This window comes from Passer domesticus, chromosome Z, assembly GCF_036417665.1.
Source record: "Passer domesticus isolate bPasDom1 chromosome Z, bPasDom1.hap1, whole genome shotgun sequence".
NCBI classification, from domain to species: domain Eukaryota; kingdom Metazoa; phylum Chordata; class Aves; order Passeriformes; family Passeridae; genus Passer; species Passer domesticus.
This window is the reverse complement of record NC_087512.1, coordinates 3,395,556-3,413,089: the sequence shown is the minus strand read 5'-3', so window position 1 is coordinate 3,413,089 and position 17,534 is coordinate 3,395,556. Positions and strand designations below refer to the sequence as shown.

The 17,534-nt window shown below is 42.0% G+C and overlaps 1 protein-coding gene across 13 annotated transcripts in view; it reads left to right on the top strand.

Annotated features, from left to right (window-relative positions):
* The window catches only part of SETBP1 (SET binding protein 1), a 265,843-nt gene that overhangs the window by 142,831 nt on the left and 105,478 nt on the right, over positions 1–17,534 (top strand). Inside the window, exon 1 of one of the 13 annotated variants that reach the window (XM_064405216.1) lies at positions 1,683–1,813. The exons of the other annotated variants lie outside the window; for them this stretch is intronic. Within the exon in view, the coding sequence (XP_064261286.1) occupies positions 1,808–1,813 (6 nt within the window). The 5' untranslated portion in view covers positions 1,683–1,807. Of the gene's footprint in view, positions 1–1,682; positions 1,814–17,534 lie in introns of those variants that run through there. 13 annotated transcript variants of the gene reach the window in all.

Below are 17,534 nucleotides of genomic sequence, written 5' to 3'. Positions count from 1 at the left end.
AGCTTGCCATATATGCTGAAAAATATTCCTGGAGGTGCGTTCCTTCACTCAGCTTTTTTTGTCAGCAGTCCTCTGAAGATAGGAGAGTTCTGTTCCCTTAATGAAAGTTGATGGTGATATAGCTCAAGAATTTTGGAAAATAGAAGACAGTTTCTTTGCATCAATGACAGGTGTCTAATTCATTCTCCTGCCTATTACATGATGCTTCAGCCAGGCAAGCAGGGAACTCAGTGCCCCCACAGAACAAGAGACATGAGATGGCCTATTTGGGTATGAAATAGGTGCTGGAGTCTATCACAGCATGGAAAGCAGCAGTCATACATCACAGTATGACATAATTTTTCATCATCCTCTGCCAGCTGAGCTGTGATTAACGTGTTAGCAGGTTTGTCAATTGTCAGATCATAAAACTGATCATTGGAGCTGCACTAAAATGTGCAAACCTTTGAAAACAGGCCAGGCTTTCAGGCTGATCCAGCACTGAATTTGCCTGCAAGTTTTAGTTCCCTCAAATGGAGGGAGATGATGTGCAAGCAGCACCCTGGTTCCCCTTGCTGTCCTTGCTGTGTGCAATGTGTCTGTGCTGTGTCCACGTTAACATCAAGGTGTTCTGTGTGCTCCTCTTCATCCAAACACCCTTCAGCTGAGGCATCTGATGGCATCTTATCTCAACAAGGACAGAGACAGATGCACTTTGGGCTGTTCAGGTTTCCCAACCGGTTTCTCAGTGTTGTCACTTTAGCACAAAACACAATGACAATGGTTATGTGTAATGGGATTAGATAACTAACCACTGACAAAACAATGGTTACTTGAACTAACAAGCATGAGAAAAAGAAAAAGAACCGAGGACCGTGACCTAGAATGGGAGAGGAGTGAATAACAGATGCCTTTTCACAGTATTTTGCTACTGCTTGTCATGAAAGAATGCTCAGATATTTGGAGAGTAAGCCAAGACTTGCTCTGGTCAATGGGGCCCCAAGGTGTTTGATTTACAAACAGCTAAAAATGCTGCAAAACTTTGAAAGTGTATTTACAGCCTTTTTTTCACCCTGTCTGCCTGCTGGCACATACAGAATTACGAGGGAATGGTTTGGGTTGTTACTGTGGTTTTACTCTTTTACAGTTGTTCCATGCACAATTTTTTCCCCATTTTACGGGTCCCTAAAGATCCACAGGCCACCCCTTGAGAACCAACAGCCTGGAAAGACAAGGTGGAAAATTTGTGCCTTGGAGTGCATTTATTAGAGTTCCTTGGTTCTACAGGAGTGCCAGGAGGAGGAAAATCACGGACTTTGGGTTCTTTGCAAAAAGAGCTGTCTTGTTGCGACAACGAAGGTTTTTCTTGAAACAAAAGTAGAAAAGTCTGAAGCTGTGTTGTGCAGTGAGCCGAGTGTCGCATGCTGCAAATGCACCCAGTGCCCCTCAGGGCAAAGACTGTGCAGCCAACAGGCTCAGTTGAACCCTCCCAACAAGACCAGTCCTACAGACTTGTCCATCATTCCCCAGTATCTTCCCCAGGGAATGGGAGGCAACAAGGTGCAAGGATGTAGCCTTAGCAAGGTCACCCTTCCCCTGACTTTTCCTTTTTTTTTCCAGAAGAAGGGGTTCATTGCAAGGAAAAAAGGTGTTGTTAAAACCATCCTCCTTGGCACTGAATGCCCCTGGCAAAGCTTGGCTCTCTGCACAGTCTGTGTCTACTGTGCCACGTTATCCCTGCACTTCCCATGAAAAAGCTGATCCTTGAACCACTGAGATGAGGTGTTTTTGGTGAGGTTGAATTACATGATGACCACACAGCTGAGGAATGCAGGTATTTGGGACTCCTCTGGAAAGACCCTGCTGCAAGATCTCCAGGGTGTACTGTACTAAGCATAAACCTACCACCCCCAGGGTTTGGAAGAGAGCAAATTCCTTCCAGGATTATAGGATTAAGAAGTTGAAAAGTGATTCAAATTCTTCATTAAACAGGAAAAAAAAAAAAAAGAGAGAGAGAGAGACATGACGGGAAGCTCTTCAATGCATGCATCACTCGACGTGTTTTCCTTGTAATTAAAGGAAGTTATTGAAAAATATTTGAGGGGATTAAATGCTCAGAGTATATGTGCCGATCAAATAACACAAGAGTCTGCATTCTTCTGAGTAATCAATGGAGTGACTTGAATGGGGAGGTTCAAAAGAGCACAGTTATTGTTAAAGTGCCATTGTAGTAGCATTCACCATACTGTATGGCAGATGGACAGGCCCAAGGGTTTCCCAGCAGGGAAACCTCACTATAGCTGAAAAAAGCAAGGGTCTAGAACTCATATGTGGGTATTTCCATAGCTGCTGTTAAAATTTAAGGCAGGCTTTTCTTCCTGTTGTGCTTCCCAAGCTGAACACAGAAAGAGATATTCCTAATTTCATAATTTCCCAGTTTGAGAAAGGCTTCTTTTGGACTGAAACTATATTTCTCTTTTATTCAAGGAAACAAGACATATGTCCACAGACTATGTGAACAAGAAAGGTGTTTTAGGACTGAGCACAGGGGTAAGAAATGGGAGGTGCTCCTGTGGTAAACAGGGAATTGTACTTGCCATTATTCTTTCTTCTGTCTTCTGACAGCTTAATTGTTAGTGGTCATTATTCAGCCATTAATTAAGAGGTCATTATGTCCCAGACACCTGGTGTCTAGAATAGCCAATGTGTCCTGCAGTTCGTACATAGCACCATGACCACTGTGGTGTTCTGTGAGTGTTTTCCCATGTGTGTGACAGAAACGTTTCTCTATCCAGATATCTTTGCTGTATTCTGACTTTTTCTTTGGGTGGATCAGGGCTGAAATGGGCACAAACAGCAGTGTGACAGAGGAGAAAGAGATTCAAAGGGTGTTTGAAGACCATAAGGCTATAGGATCCTTTGTCATGTTACAGCAGAATGCTGGGAATCAAATTTCCCTGAATTACCAGTGTCCTGTTTCCAATGCTTTTGGAGGAGGAAGAACCTGACTTTAGATAGAATTTAGCCCCAAGGTTGTACTTCCACCTTTGCTCCTGCTCTGCCATTACAGCTTGGGGACAAAACACTTCACCTTTTTAGCTTCATTTGGATTTTATAAATGAGCAGATTAATGGCATCCCCTTCAATTTCTGGATTTTACTAAAAGTGCTTTGAGATATTGATATGAAAGATGCCATATAACTGTACAGAGAAAGATTATATTTATTCCTCTTTCATTGTCTCTTTTTTAAGTGGTTCTCACATAGTGGAGGGAAGAGATCTCTCCTCTCCTTCAGAGACAGTTTTCTAAATTAGGTCTAACACATCCTCACCTATGAAGAATATCAGGTCACAGTTATACCAAAGCTGTAGCCATCTGGGAAGTAAAGCATGAGTCCGGTCCTGGTGCTTGTCACCTCAAGATGCTTTCTCTCTAGACCTGTTCATGACAGAATTCTTGCCAGACCAGGCACAGGAGGTCACTGAATCCCTCCTCCATAAGGCAGGGCCAGCTCTACCCCAAACTCATTTGTCTGATTTGCTCCTATGCAGGTCGAGCAATGCTGAATCCTTCAGCATCCTGCACCAACATGCAACTCTCCTTACCTTTTATTTGTTTTCTTAAATGTCTCACCTCTATTTCCCCCACCTCAGTTTTATTACATAATTTCTTATGCTACCCACAGCAAACAGTCCCACATTAGTTCCTTTCTCTGTGCTTTGGCCACTTATAGCAAATCAGTCTGGAATTTGATCCAGTCAGGAAATGAATCAATTTCAGACGTCCCATTATCCTCATGCTTTTGCCTTGCCAGAAATGTCCAAATCAGGATGATTGTTTCTTAGCCAGTCACTCCAATCCTTTTTAGGCACTTAAAAGCAAACTTTCTTAGAGAGAGGCTTAGCACACCAAGTACCCAAATTGAAGTTAATGGATGCTCCTGAGAGCAAGTCCTGTTTATTTTGGCATCTCTCTGTACAAACAAAAGTCTGATTATAGGTATCTGCATAAGAAAGTGAAGACAGAAGAGCTGCAGTTTTTGTCTTATTACAAATATTTTTCTTTTATTTTAAACTACTTGGGCAAATCAACCATATATATTCTCACTTCCTCCTAAAAGCTAACCAGACAGCATATGCCAGCACCCAAATTTCCCACTGGTGGCTTGTTTATCATTCAGTCACCTTGAGCATGTAGTGGAAAGTCTGAGCTGACCCTGAGGTATGGTATTTGTTAATGACCAAAACCAAGCTGTCATTTGAAAAACTCACAGTCCAGTCAACTTTGTGTGATGCCACACAGTATCAGTAAGTGTTGAAATTCAGCAGAACTGAGTACAAAATGGGCTTTGGAATCTTGTGTCTCATGCCCTAGGGGATAATGGAGTGGGTATTTTTCTAACCTTACAATTGTGGTTAATAAAATAATGGATGAGGAATGGGTGAAAGAAGTTTTTTTAAAATTTTTTTTATTTATTTTCTTTTGGCTCCACAGATGTGCTTAAGCAAACATAATCTCATGATCCTGCAAACAGCAGTTCCCTTGCCAAAATGGTTTGGGAAGGCTTTGGATAACTTCAGTTAAAAAACACACTTGCAAAAAAATAAGCTGTCAGAGAGTAAATATTTAACTTTTCCATTTGTTTTCTTCTTTTCATGGACTGTACATGACAAACCTTATTCATAGCTGCTAATGTTGTAGTTAATGTCAACAGAGTTATAGTTGGAAAGGAAATTACCCGGACTGTCATGATTTCACATCCTTTTTGTAATTCCTTCTCCGGATAAATTGGTTGTTCATGACGACAGGCACTGAAACAGATTAACCTGCCAGCCAGCTTATAGTGACACACATTAAAATGCAAGTTCTGGAGTTCTATATGTAAAAAAAAATTACCCATAGAAAGTAACCTCCACAATGAGAAAAACAGAACAAACCCACTGACCAAAAGTTAAAACCAGCACAAGTTACAATAAAGAGGCAAAAGTTTAACAGATTAAACCAAGATGGTTCCTGGAGACTGGTTGTCTTGGGACATCATAGGAAATTTTTGAAGGATATGTGATTTATTTGAACTTTACTAGAGTTGAATGAGGTTGTTCTGCCCCTGTGCCCCTGGGCTCAGGTGAGACCCCACTTGCAGAGCTGCCCCAGCCCTGGCTCCAGCAGCACAAGGACGTGGAGCTGCTGGAGTGAATCCAGAGGAGGTAGCAAGGTGATCAGAGGGATGGAGCAGCTCTGCTGTGGGGAAAGGCTGAGAGAATTGGAATTGTTCAGCCTGCAAAAGGGAAAGATTTGGACTCATCCAGCTACAGCCTTCCAGTACCTGAAGGGAGCCAACAACAAAGAAGGAGAGGGACAATTTATAGGAGTCTGGAGTCACAGGATAAGGGGGAGTGGCTTCACACTGACAGAAAGTAGGTTTAGATTAGATATGAGGAAAAAAGTTCTTGGCTGTGAGAGTGATAAGGAACTTGCATGGTTTGCCCAGAGCAGTTGTGGCTGCCCCATCCCTGGAAGTGTCCAAGGCCAGGTTGGATGGGATTTTAAGCAATATGGGATAGTGAAAGGTGTCCCTGCCCATGGCAGGGGGTAGAGCTGGATGAGCTTTAAAAGTCTTCCCAACCCAAACCATTCTGTGACTTGATGATTCTGTGAGGCAGGGCTACTGTGGTGTGAAATCTACAGGTGGTAAGGATAGATGAAGTCTCTCTCACTTCCTTTTTGGGTCTGTGATTCACAGAGAGACAATTTCAGTGTTCTCTCAGCCTCAGCTTGGCCCACACAAACTGGGATCCTGGTGGGCATTGCCCTACATCTTACAAGCATGGGCACTATTGGAAATGCACATACTTTGCAAGCAAGGCATCTCTTTTTCACTGTTTTTTTGCACTGGAATGAGGCAGTGTTTGAATTAAGCCAGGTGTAAAGTGTATGTGAAAACCATTAGCAAAGGCTGCTTTAAACAATGAGACTTACCATGATAATGAGTGTTAAACTTGGTAGTCAGTAATAACAGGGTCAGCGCCTTGGAGAGCAGCTCATTGTAGAGTGTCAAGAAAAGGGAAAGTGATTAGCTTGAGTTTCCAAGGGAAAATGAGCAGTCCACAAGTTCAGTGCTAGATTGTCTGTAGTCATGTTAAGAGTCTTTGTCTCTCTTCAGCAGTGGGATCAAACTCCTTGCTTCGGTATGTGCCTTCCCTGTTGCTAAATCCATTTACACTGGGATTTGCTGGAACATAGAGGAAACACAGTGATCTGAGCAGGCAAGAAACCCAGGATGTCCTGAGTTCTCGTGCTAAGACTTGGCAAAAAAACTGGCTCCTGCCATTTCCTCTTCTCCCTGCAAAGAGTTTAATTCAGTAATTATTCTAAGAAACAAGATCTCTGCATGCTTGGCGAGAGGCCAGAGATTCATCCAAACTTGTGGGCTTACTTCACTGATGTTCAGGCCAATTGGTGCACTCAGGCTGCACAATGAGTTGCAGATGTAGTGATCTCATGTACTTCATTGGTGAAAAGCACAGAAATGTTTACCCTGTAGTCGAATGTAAATGTAAAAAGATGGTTGCCTGAGACTGCAATCTGAACATCCCAAAACAGCATCACACCAGCCCTCCCCCAATTTAATCCTCTTCTTTGTTGCCTCATCTCTCCCATCTGTGAAATGGAAACAATTCCACTTCACTTTGTCCTGCTTTGCCCCGAGGAACTGGAATGAGCTAGACCTTTCAAAAGGACTTTGAAGACAGATTATTGTTTTTCATTACTGTGTGCAACACTTCTCACCATGAAGTGATATTTCAGAATAAAGGTACAATTCTGCTGTGCCAAGAAAGTAATGCTAACCTTCCACCAAAAACATCACTGCTTTGTTAGATGAAAATCAGCTGTGTTTGACAGAGTGATTTGTAAACTTTGCCAGTGCTGTGTGGTTCTGCACGACCAGCCTGGACCTGGTGTATTTTATTTTTTCCCTTACTTTCTGGGGGGGATTATGTGCTGTGACTTTGACCTGGGACATTTCCTTTCTTCAGGAGGATTAAGCTTCAGTTGTTTTTCTGCTAGCAGTGAGTATCATTTGCAGACTAAGAAATATGATTTCCTTCTTTTAAAATGGGTCAGACCCTTTTTGGTGTTTTAACCACAAACAATGGAGTTCAGAGAAAAATCCAGAGGCATACGGACTTGGGAGCCTTTGTGGCTTCAGATGTGAAACAGGCCTGTCTAATGCATTCAGTTCCTTGTCAGTTGTGAAAGAAATGTCTAAAGTTTCATAATATCATATCAGTTGTGCAAGCAGCTTGCCCTTTAAAGTAGATGCTTAAATCTGCACTTGGTTTTAGTAAAGCTTAGTCTATTTTTATGCCTGAAGAAGTTTCGTTTTCTAATAGTGGTGGAAAGAAGGTAAAGAATTAATTTAAAAGGTTTTTGGTTTTTTTAGATAGAAGTAACTCCATTTCAGATGTCTGTGTCTCATTCAGGGCAATTAAGGATTTCATGTCATTTGATATTCTCTTTGAGAAGCACAGGAATTGGCTGTGAGTTCCTACCCTTGTTAGATTTAAACTCCATTTCATTTTAACCCTGGGGAATTAGTCTGGGTTGAAGTGCACGCATGCATGAATTAAATCACAGCAACATTGCTGCATCTCTTTTTAGTGCAGAGCTCTCAAAGCTCTTAATAATGTATTCATTTCTCAGACCTGCCCTGTGATATGGGTACAGTAGCTGTATCATTTCCAGAACTGCAGAATCCGTGTGCAATAAGGCACACCTCTTCCTTTCTTCTTCTGCAAGGGCTGAACCTTGAGCAGGCTTCTACCTCCACTGTGCAGCCTCCAGCTTGATGTGCTTTGTTTATAGCTCAAGCAGAGGGGTGCGAGTGAGTCTGTTGCCTAATAAAGGACTTTTTTAGCTGGTTGAGCAGGAGTAATTCCTGTTTAAATGCTTACGATCCCATTGATTTAATCTGGCACAGTTTCAGCAGGCTAGACGGGTGAATGTCTGCTGCTCAGAGTCATCAGTGGCCTTAGGGTTTTCTCCAGTGAGGTGTGAGATGTGGATTTGAGAGACAAAGAGCTTCAACTCCGGCTCATTTGTGCCATCCAGCCTTGTGTAAGAGGTGAGGTTTGCAAGGGGACAGCCCTGTGTGTTTGCAAAGGGGACAACCTTGCTCAGTTCTCCAAATGAAAGGCTTGAGATCCTCATGCTCAGGCTGCATCCATCCAAAGCAGTGCAGCCTTTCACCAGCTGTTTTTCTGCAGCACCTTCATATGCCACGGGCACAGGAAAAAGCACAAAACAACCCAGGAGAGGGTGAATGACTCTGCAGAGCTCAGAACTGGAATTAATTGCCATCACTCTCCCGTTGCTGGTAAGGGCCTTAGTGGGGCAGCAGAGGCTGCAGCCCATTACCTGACAGAGCTGGCTGCTAAAATCCGGAGGGATGAGCAGCACGACAGCCGTGGTAGGTCACCTCCTGCAGAAAGGATAACAAAACATTTGTGTACCTTAGGCAGATGGAGGGACAAGCAGCAGAAGCACACGGGGAAGCAGGTACGTTTGTAATTACCCGGAGAGGCAGCTCACCTTCACAGACCAGCAGAGCTGGCTTAATGTGGCAACAGCAGCTATTGCACCAGTTGAAGGAACAGCAAAGCTGCCATGGCAACGTCTTCTCCTCAGGGGATCACAGGCGGGATTCTGGCCAAGCCAGACCAAATTTCTCCTGTGCTTTCCACTGGAAAAGTGCCCCTCCAGCTGGCTACAAAAGACAAAATCCAGCCCATAAGCTGAAACAGAGTAAATATTAGTTAAACAGTTTCAACTCTCAAGATCTTGCAAGCAGTAGGAGCAGCTGTCAAGCTGGGAGGCAGCTCCAGTGCCCGGCCCAGCCCAGCCACAGCGTGTCAAGGATGCTGATGATGGGATGGCTGAAACCACAGCCTCAGGGAGAGGCTCCAGTGATCCAGTCCAAAACCACTTCCCACCCAGGGGACTCAGAGATGAGAAGAGCCACAGAGCACCATAGGTGGACAATTTTGCTACAGCTTTCTACCTGGTGAAGGCCTTTTCTCCCATGTAGTCCATGAAACACCCTAGGAAAAAGGTTCAGCAACTTCCTTGTTGGAAGTGCATTTCAGAAAAAGGCTTTCTACTTCTTTTTTCCCCCAAAGTCAGTGCTCAGACTTCTTCTTTTTAATAAAGCCATCATGGAATGCTCAGTTTCATGGGTTCCCCCTTTCTCTAAAACAGCTTTGTCTGTTTTCATTAATCATTAATTTCCTTGGCTGGAACACAGACCTTTAGTGTGGACACTCATAGCAGAACACAGCAGAAAAAGGAAGTGATCTTTTCTCTTGTTTAATGCTGCCTCTCAAGGAACTGCAGGTATTGATTGATGCTGCTCATGTTTCAGATATTCCCTGTGATGGGAAAAAAGTCATATTCCCTTAAAGTGTCAGTTGTATTACATATCAGAAAATATATCTCTTTAATGAGCTCAAAGTATCGCTTTTTTTTTTTTAAGTGTCTCTTTCTGTGTTGTCATATAAAAATAGATAATATTCATCACATCTTTTCTTTCCTCCTAGTGTGATTGAGTTACGGCAGTAAAAATTTTCCTTCCCCCTTCTCAAATCACACAAAGTATATCACAGCTGTAGGCACAGGGTAACTGTATACTGGATTGCTCTACCTTAAATAATTTTTTCTCGTGTATCCATAAACATAAATAAATATGGTAGTCATGGCTGCCAATGATCCTTTGTTTCAACAAGTTGGCCATAATTAAGCACTGTATAAACATAATTGATAGAATTAATGTCTCTGAATATCCCTGGAAATTTTAAATCCTTCAAATTGCAATTACTTAGCTTGTGGCTAATTTTATAAAAGACATAAAAGAGAGACAGGAGTGTTTTATATGGGTCTTAATCTTCCAAAAAGGGTCTCCAAAGATCAGTCTGCTTTTTTTAAAAATTTGGGAATAAGTTATTAATGACTTTGCTAATCAATATGCAGTGTAAAGCACCACTAATTCCTTGAATGAAATAAAATATATGTTCTAAAGCTTTTCTTGTGTAGATTTTAAGTCAGGAATTGGAGAAATAATATTCATCTTTTCCAAGGAAAACTAGCTTTAAACCAAGGCATAAATGGGATGTAAGTATTTGGGAAATATTTTATTTTAAAATATAATATTTTATTATAAATATTTAAAGAATTATTGATTTAAGGAACTAGAGCAAAAACTGCTCAAGAAAAAAGACCAGACAGTGCTTCTGGAAATTCTGGGAGTCTATATGATTGCAAAAACTTGTGCTTTGTTGTCACTGATTTCTCTGTTTACCTTCAGAGACCTTTGTTTTTTGAATTGTGGAGACAAATGACTCCATACCTCAGAAGTCTCATTTGAGTAGTGGGTGTAAAGATATATTTGTACTTTGTGATGTCTTTTGAGATTCTTTGGAAAAACTGCTACATGAAGACTAAATATTCTTCTAGCATATAAATGTATATATATTTGTGTGGGGGAATAGGGAATGGATGCCCACACTGCTGTGGAACTGAGAGGAGCGGAATAATTTAGCAAAGAAAAAAAAAAAAAGATGAAGAATTCTGGGCAAAAAGTCATTGGATGTGATGAATGAAGGTTTATCTGCTCTTTATAGTGACAGATAAGTAATGAGGTTGAACGGCTGCGATATTGTCTGGAAATAGAATAGATGACATTTTTAATAGGCTCAAATTGACTCTTAATAGTTCAGACCATCTGCTGAAACTGTGGAATAATAAAACTAGTACTTTTATTATGACCTTCTAAAGCATTAAATGCTCTGGGAAAGTATGTGGACATTTCTAAATCTATGTTTTGGTTGGACAGTTTGGATAAAAGTATTTTGCAGTGGGTTTGAGGGTCAGGCTCAGGCCTGATTGTTATAAAAGCAAACCAAATGAGATTCCAGCTCTGCTTGCAGGTGCTTAATAACCTCATAATCCATTTAACCCAGTTCCTTAAAAGCTAAATGTGCTAAAGTACATATAAACAAAAATGCAATACTAATACCAATGCTAATACTAACGATGATGATGATGATGATGATAATAATAATAATAAATGCAATTCTAAGTAGTAGTGGTAGTAGTATTTGGTAGAATATTAGTATAATCAGAGTTCTTAGATCAATATATTAACCAAATGACAGATGGGGACCATTTATAACAGTATAGTCTCCTCTAGACAAAAAAAAAAAAACCCAAAAAAACAAAACAGATAAAAAAATCTGTTAAAGGCTGAGTCCTTCAAGAGGAATATTCAGTTTGAAGCAGGAAAAACAATGCACACACATTGCAATATGAGTTGAAAATAATTCTGTAAGGCAGAGACAACAGAACCGAAGACGAAGAGAGATTTTTTCACTTTGGGATATTTCTTGTTCATGTCCATTACGAAATAGCTTAAAATTGGCAGGAACCTTGTTGTTACTAGGTGTATTTGGAAACTGATCATAGAAACATTATCATCATTATATGATTAGCTTTATCTAGTGTCTATATATAGCTGTGGGGGCTTTTTATATGGAGATGTTTTCAATGATATTCTTTCACTTTGGCTGTGTTAGATGGAGCTCATGGAAATAAAACCCTGGACTATCCCTTCTGTTATTGTGCAGTGCAATGTGCAATAGGCTCCTCATCCATGATAGTGTAAATAATGGCAACTGAATAAAGAGAATTAGCACTCGTGCTAAATGGCTATTTCTAGGATGTTTAGTGTTCAGACGACCCCTTTTTTTTTAGTTTTTGCATGGCTTTTTTTTTGTTTGGTTGTGGTTTTTTGTTTGTTTGGGGGGGTTTTGTTTTTGTCTTTTAGATTTTTGGTTTTGTTTTTGATTTGATTCACTGGCCTCCTCACTGTCCAGTTTCTCTCTGCAAATGCAGGAATTTTGGTGTGGTTACTGATTCCAAGGTAAATTTAAGTGAACTCCATCCAAAACTATTTCAGATGATGATTGAAACTTGTTGGCAACATATATTGTAATTTGTGTTAAAATGTGTATTGTAATGCCATGGAGCCCACCTCAGATACCTTTTCTTTTGGAGGTAATATAAAGAGAACAAAAAAGATGCTTTTTAGGTGTTGGAAATCCAGCACTGAAAACAAATTTCTTAATACATTCATGTCCTCTTGCAGTAGAAAAGAAACAAGGTGTGACTAGAGATGTCAAAGTGTTAACTGAAATCCAGTCCTTAAAGACATTATTATAATGTTATAATTCAGGTAAGAGGTCATCTGCTCCCACTTACTCTCCAGACCTGAGTCAGTTACTTGCCTTCTTTGCCCTCTAGTTTCTCTGCTTTTGAAGGTTTTGTGGCAATATTTATTTTAAAAGATGCTGAGACAATAATTTATTCATATTGGCAGTCTTCTTCCAGGTCCCTGGAAGGTTGGGGCATGCAAAGACATTGCTCTTATTAAGGCATGTCCTAGTTAAGCATAAAGATGAAGCAATGCTTCTGCTAGGTGGGTGGAAGTTTGTACAAAGGTTTTAAATTTTGAAAGGGAAAACGTGCCACTCAGCCCTCAGGCTTGGCAATCTGAAACTGCATCTGCATTTCCAGAGAGAAAACACAGCAAACTCTTCAAGATAGAAAAGGGAAACAAAATATTAACCAAGGGAAAATTAGAACTGGTAGTGTTTTTTCCAATGATAGTGGTTAATCACTAAAAGAAGGGGCCAGTGGAAGTGAAGAATTCTTCATCTTCTTATGTCTTCAAGATTGAAGGCCTCTCTGGAGGCTTCCAGAGAGGAAGTTTCAGACAAAAATTATTGGGCTCAACAAAAGAGGAGCTGGGTAAAAATTAAAACTCTATGGCATATAAAAGATAGATGACTTACTAGTGCCTCTACATGTGTGATTCATTTCACACAGCTTTAGATGTTTGAAGTTAGATGCCTAAATTTGAACTGGTCACCCTGGGCTCCCTTTTCAGTCAACAGTAAGAAATAGGTATCTCCAGGGAGCAATCCATTTGACCTGCCTTGGATGCCTGTTAGAGTGTGATGCAAATTGTCCTCTGGGGAACCTGTTGCTCCTTGTTGACTATCAAGGAAGCCTATGGTGGTTTGTTCACATCCCACCCTCTCATTTTCAGATGCCTGAGGAAAAGCGTGTCTCTCTGTGGGACACCTAGGAGTTGTGGAACAGCAGCCCTCAATTTATAGGGCAGAGGCTTGTTTTGTGGTAGTATCTACCTTGCGTCCTTTATAAGTCAGTTGCTGGATGAGTTGTATTCCTGTGTTGTTGAAGAATTCTGTGTTTTGAAAGGAAGACCGAAGAAGATCCCCCCAATTTCTTCAGGGGCACAGATGTAGGTAAGGGTGGGCCAAATGCTGTTGTTACTTTGGTATAAAGTCCCAGCAGTCTCACAGATTTTGGTGGAATTGCCATGCTTTACATCTTAAGAATAAAAGCAGAAATTAGCCATTTAGGAAGGATTAATCCAACTGCCACAGCAATTTAGTTCTTTCTGTTCATCAGATGAAAAAGGGAAGTTCTGGAAAGAATGCTAGATATCACAGAGCATTTTTAAACAAAGACTCTTGGGAAAATCCTTGTTAAGCATGTGGAGACAGTGTTAAAAACACTTTCATCTTTCATTTCTTCCTGTCCTGTAGCCTTCCTGGCGCCGCTCCAAATTCACTTCATCACTTGGTGTTACTTGGTTTAGACCTGTGCCTCTTGCGTATCCTGCTAATAGTGGATTCCTGTGTAGTGTATCCAAATTCCTCAAGTCTAGCCCTGTCACTCAAGATGATGAACCTGTCATCACGCCGGAGGTGTGCTCGCAGCTACGCTCAGCCCACGTCTGAGGAGAGCAACTGCAGTGCTCAGCACAGGGGCTTAACCATCCTAAACACCCTCCCTTATCAAAGGAAGGAGGGAGTGACTCTGGCAGGCTCCACAGACCAGGGAAGTCTGTTCTCTTGATGTGGACCACAGGGTGGAGATGTGCCCTAAATACCCCAGCCATGCCTGCAATGCAAAAAGGCTTCAGCAGTTGGTGTTTCCTGATCTGGGACCACATATTTGCTAGGAAGCTTTGCAGTGTATCAGTGAGTATACAGAGGACCCCCAAGGCAGAGGGATCTTATCACTCTTTATATAATCTCAGAGAAGTCAGGTATGACCATGCAGCAAGTCTAAGTCCCTGCCAATTGTCCTTGTTACAACTCAGGTCTGTTTTCCTGGTCTGTTTTCTTCCTGCATAGTTACTCCTAAGTGTCCACCAGCAGAGGCTGTCCACAATGGCAGAGTGAGCCTGGCATGTCTCAGTGGTTTGGATGAATCTGTGTTTCAGCAGCTCTGTGAAGCAGAGGGTCTCTTTGGACATGTGTGGCTGCAGACGTCTTGCCCAGATTGGGTCTCTGCACCACCAATCCCAAAGACAGCAACATGCTGTCTCTATCACAGTCCATGCACAGCCTGATGTGCAGAGCAGGGATGGTGCAACCAGATGGCACAAGAAGGATCAGGACTGTCATCACCAGGCAGCTCTTTTTTTTGGTTCCTTGCCTGTGCAATTTGTAGGTTCCCATGATACTGTACCGCAGGCTGTTTAGCCATTCCCGCTCCGCAGAGAAACCTGACCCCTTCCAGTTAGGGAGTACATGACACTCTTGCCACATCCAGCTATTTCTGACACAGTGGGTGTGTGTCTCAGCCCGTGGTGAGCCTTCTGCCTGCTGCAGCAGCACTCCCAGGGTGCCCGTGTTAATAGGGTGGTTGGGGTGAGTGTTAACCTGCTGCTTCCCTCGGAGGCAGAGACCTTGTGGTGAGGGGTTTTCTGTGCAAAGGTTGCCTGGGGGAAATTCTCTGCACACTGACCTCAGCAGTGGATACAGAGGAAACTTTGCACTTTTGGAGTTCATGCATGCTTTCGGCTTGTAAAGATTCACTGTCCCATTAAGAGGAGATTCCTTAGTGCAGCTCTCTCTACTGTGTGACACACTCCTGCTGATGCCAACATGAGCTTCACTGGCACCACAGGTACACAGCATGCCTAGGGAGTCCCTCCAGCAGGAAATAAACAGCTATAGCTCTTAGGATATCCTGTGAAACCTTGGCTCTCAAAAGACATGTGTTTTTCCCACTTTGCCACATCTCACTGTGGTCTGAGAGATTGTGGGCAATGCAGAAATCTCTTTATAACTGAAAAGGCTAAAATTTATAGGTTTGTTTGTTGCCTTTTTTTTTTCTGAAAGATCTTGATTTTTTGGTTTTTTGTTCACTTTTAAACTGGGATCATTCATGTTTCCAGTCACTGAGATTGTACCCTTCTTCCAACAAAAAGGAAAATTGGAAAAGCCTGATGATATCCAATAAGTGGCTTGAGGATTTGACAAAATCAATACATTCAAGGGGCAGTTAAAGAAGCTGATGTCTTTGAATCATAGAATCACTGGATTGCTTAGGTTAACCCTTAAGATCACCGAGTTCAACCACAAACCAACCACTGCCAGGTCCCTGAGGTCTGCACATGTTGGAGGTACCAACACCCTCATGGAGGTGTGCACCACTACTCAGACTTCCTCACGACTTCAGATGCTCCCTCACTGCTTCTCTGACTCAGGAGCACCATCCCAACTTTGGGGAACTTCTTCTAAGAGGTAATAACTGCCTTTGTCCCACGATGGTGCATCTGTCTGTGAACTGCAGAGTCACCTCGGGAGATGCAGAATGTTTTCTGCAGCCTTGGAGATTCTTACCACTGTCTCAAAGTTCTCACCTGACTGCCTTATGTCCAGGGCCTCAGCTGCACCTGGGAGACAGAGCTGGGGCAACGTCAGAGAATTTTATTTCACCACTAAATGAATGGGCTTATACCCAGAAAGTTAATGTTTATTACAAGCATGTGAGGAGCTAAACCCTTTTGTGTTATTGATGATGAGAGCTTGAATGCCATAAGAACTGGCCTTCATTCACTCAGGAAAGCTTCCTAGATACTAATACTGAGCAAATGAGCTGTTGCTTTTTAACTCCTGAGGTTTATTAAACATTAGATCATAGGAACTGTTACACCAAAGTCTTATAATTGTCTTATTGCACATTTCCAATTTCACATTTCCAATTACTGTAGACAACACCAGATGCTTCAAAGGAGCATGCAAGAAAACACGTAGTAGATAATAATAATAAACATAATTTGATCATAAGAAAAACAGCTTTTTCCACTGTCTGTGCTCAGTGTTTGTCTTATACCCTGAGACATGACAGTTTATTTTTATTATACATTCATATTTTAAAATTACAGCAGGTTTTGAAAGAAAGGACTGGAATTTGGGAGATCTGAATGAGATTTCAGCATTATCCCCTCACAAGAAGGTTGACACAAATCAAAATATGTTATCATTTTCATAATTTCCAAGAGCACCTCCATTTCCACAGCTAAATACCACTGGAGACCTTAACACTTAGGAGGTTCCTGAGACCAAGGAATTCAAACTGTTACAAAAGGGCAAGGGAAGGTTATGTGAAAAATCAGATTTGTATCTTAGATAGGAGCAATTATTAAAAGAAGTGAGAGAAGTTAAACCAGTGCAAGGGAACACAATGTGCTGTTGTCTTTTTTGGATTGTGTACTCCAGGCACTTGGCAGTGCTTGTGTGTGGACTGATGGGTGTGCAATCAATTTGGCTGTTTTCCCCATGCAGTCCCTTCGGTGCAAACCCTCCACTCATTTGCATGGATCCTTCAGAGAGATGTGCACTAAAAACAGAAAGACAAAAATTCCCCAGGCAGCCACTTCAGATCATACTATTCTCTGTTATTATTTTAAAAAGAGGAACGCAAAGTACAAACAGAAGGTCCTTGTTCTGTTCATCTTCCTGCAGATGACTCAAGAAGCTCCTTTTGTCCTTCCTTTGCAAAGAGTGAGTTAGGAAATGAATGACATCTGAAGGCAAGAGCTGGGTTGCTCACCCCAGATTTCGTCTGAAGGTCACCTTGCAATTCCCTGTGGTTCAGAGATGTTTTTATTATTCCTCTTTTAACCTTAGGGGTTTTTTTCTTATTTTTATTTTTTCTTTCATCTCCCTCTTCCCCACCTCCCCCCCACTTAATCTGAATGACAAGTTATGAAACTTTGTGGTTTTCTGGTTCTTAATGTGAGTATTGAAAAATGATAATCTGCCGAGCGCATGTGACGGAGCGCTCCCTCCTCCTGCTCCCAGCTCCCTCCCCGTCAGCTGCTGTGGCTCCTCATCGTGTTTAACCACTCCCAGCTTTCAGAATACACTGGTTTCCGTTCTCAGACCTTCTTTGTCTCCTCTTGCAGCTGTTTGTTTCGCAGTGTGGTCAGTGTTTGTGGGGTGGATCAAACCCCTCTAAACCCTCATCTCCTCTCCTCGCCCTCCGCGCTCTGCAAAGCTCACGGAGCTGCCGGGGGTTCTCTGCTCACACAGGGAGGTGCCAGCAGGGAGAAAGGGAAACCATTAATTAAGGGTGAGTGGAGCAAGCTGCAGAGTGGCAGCAGGCTCTGGTGCCA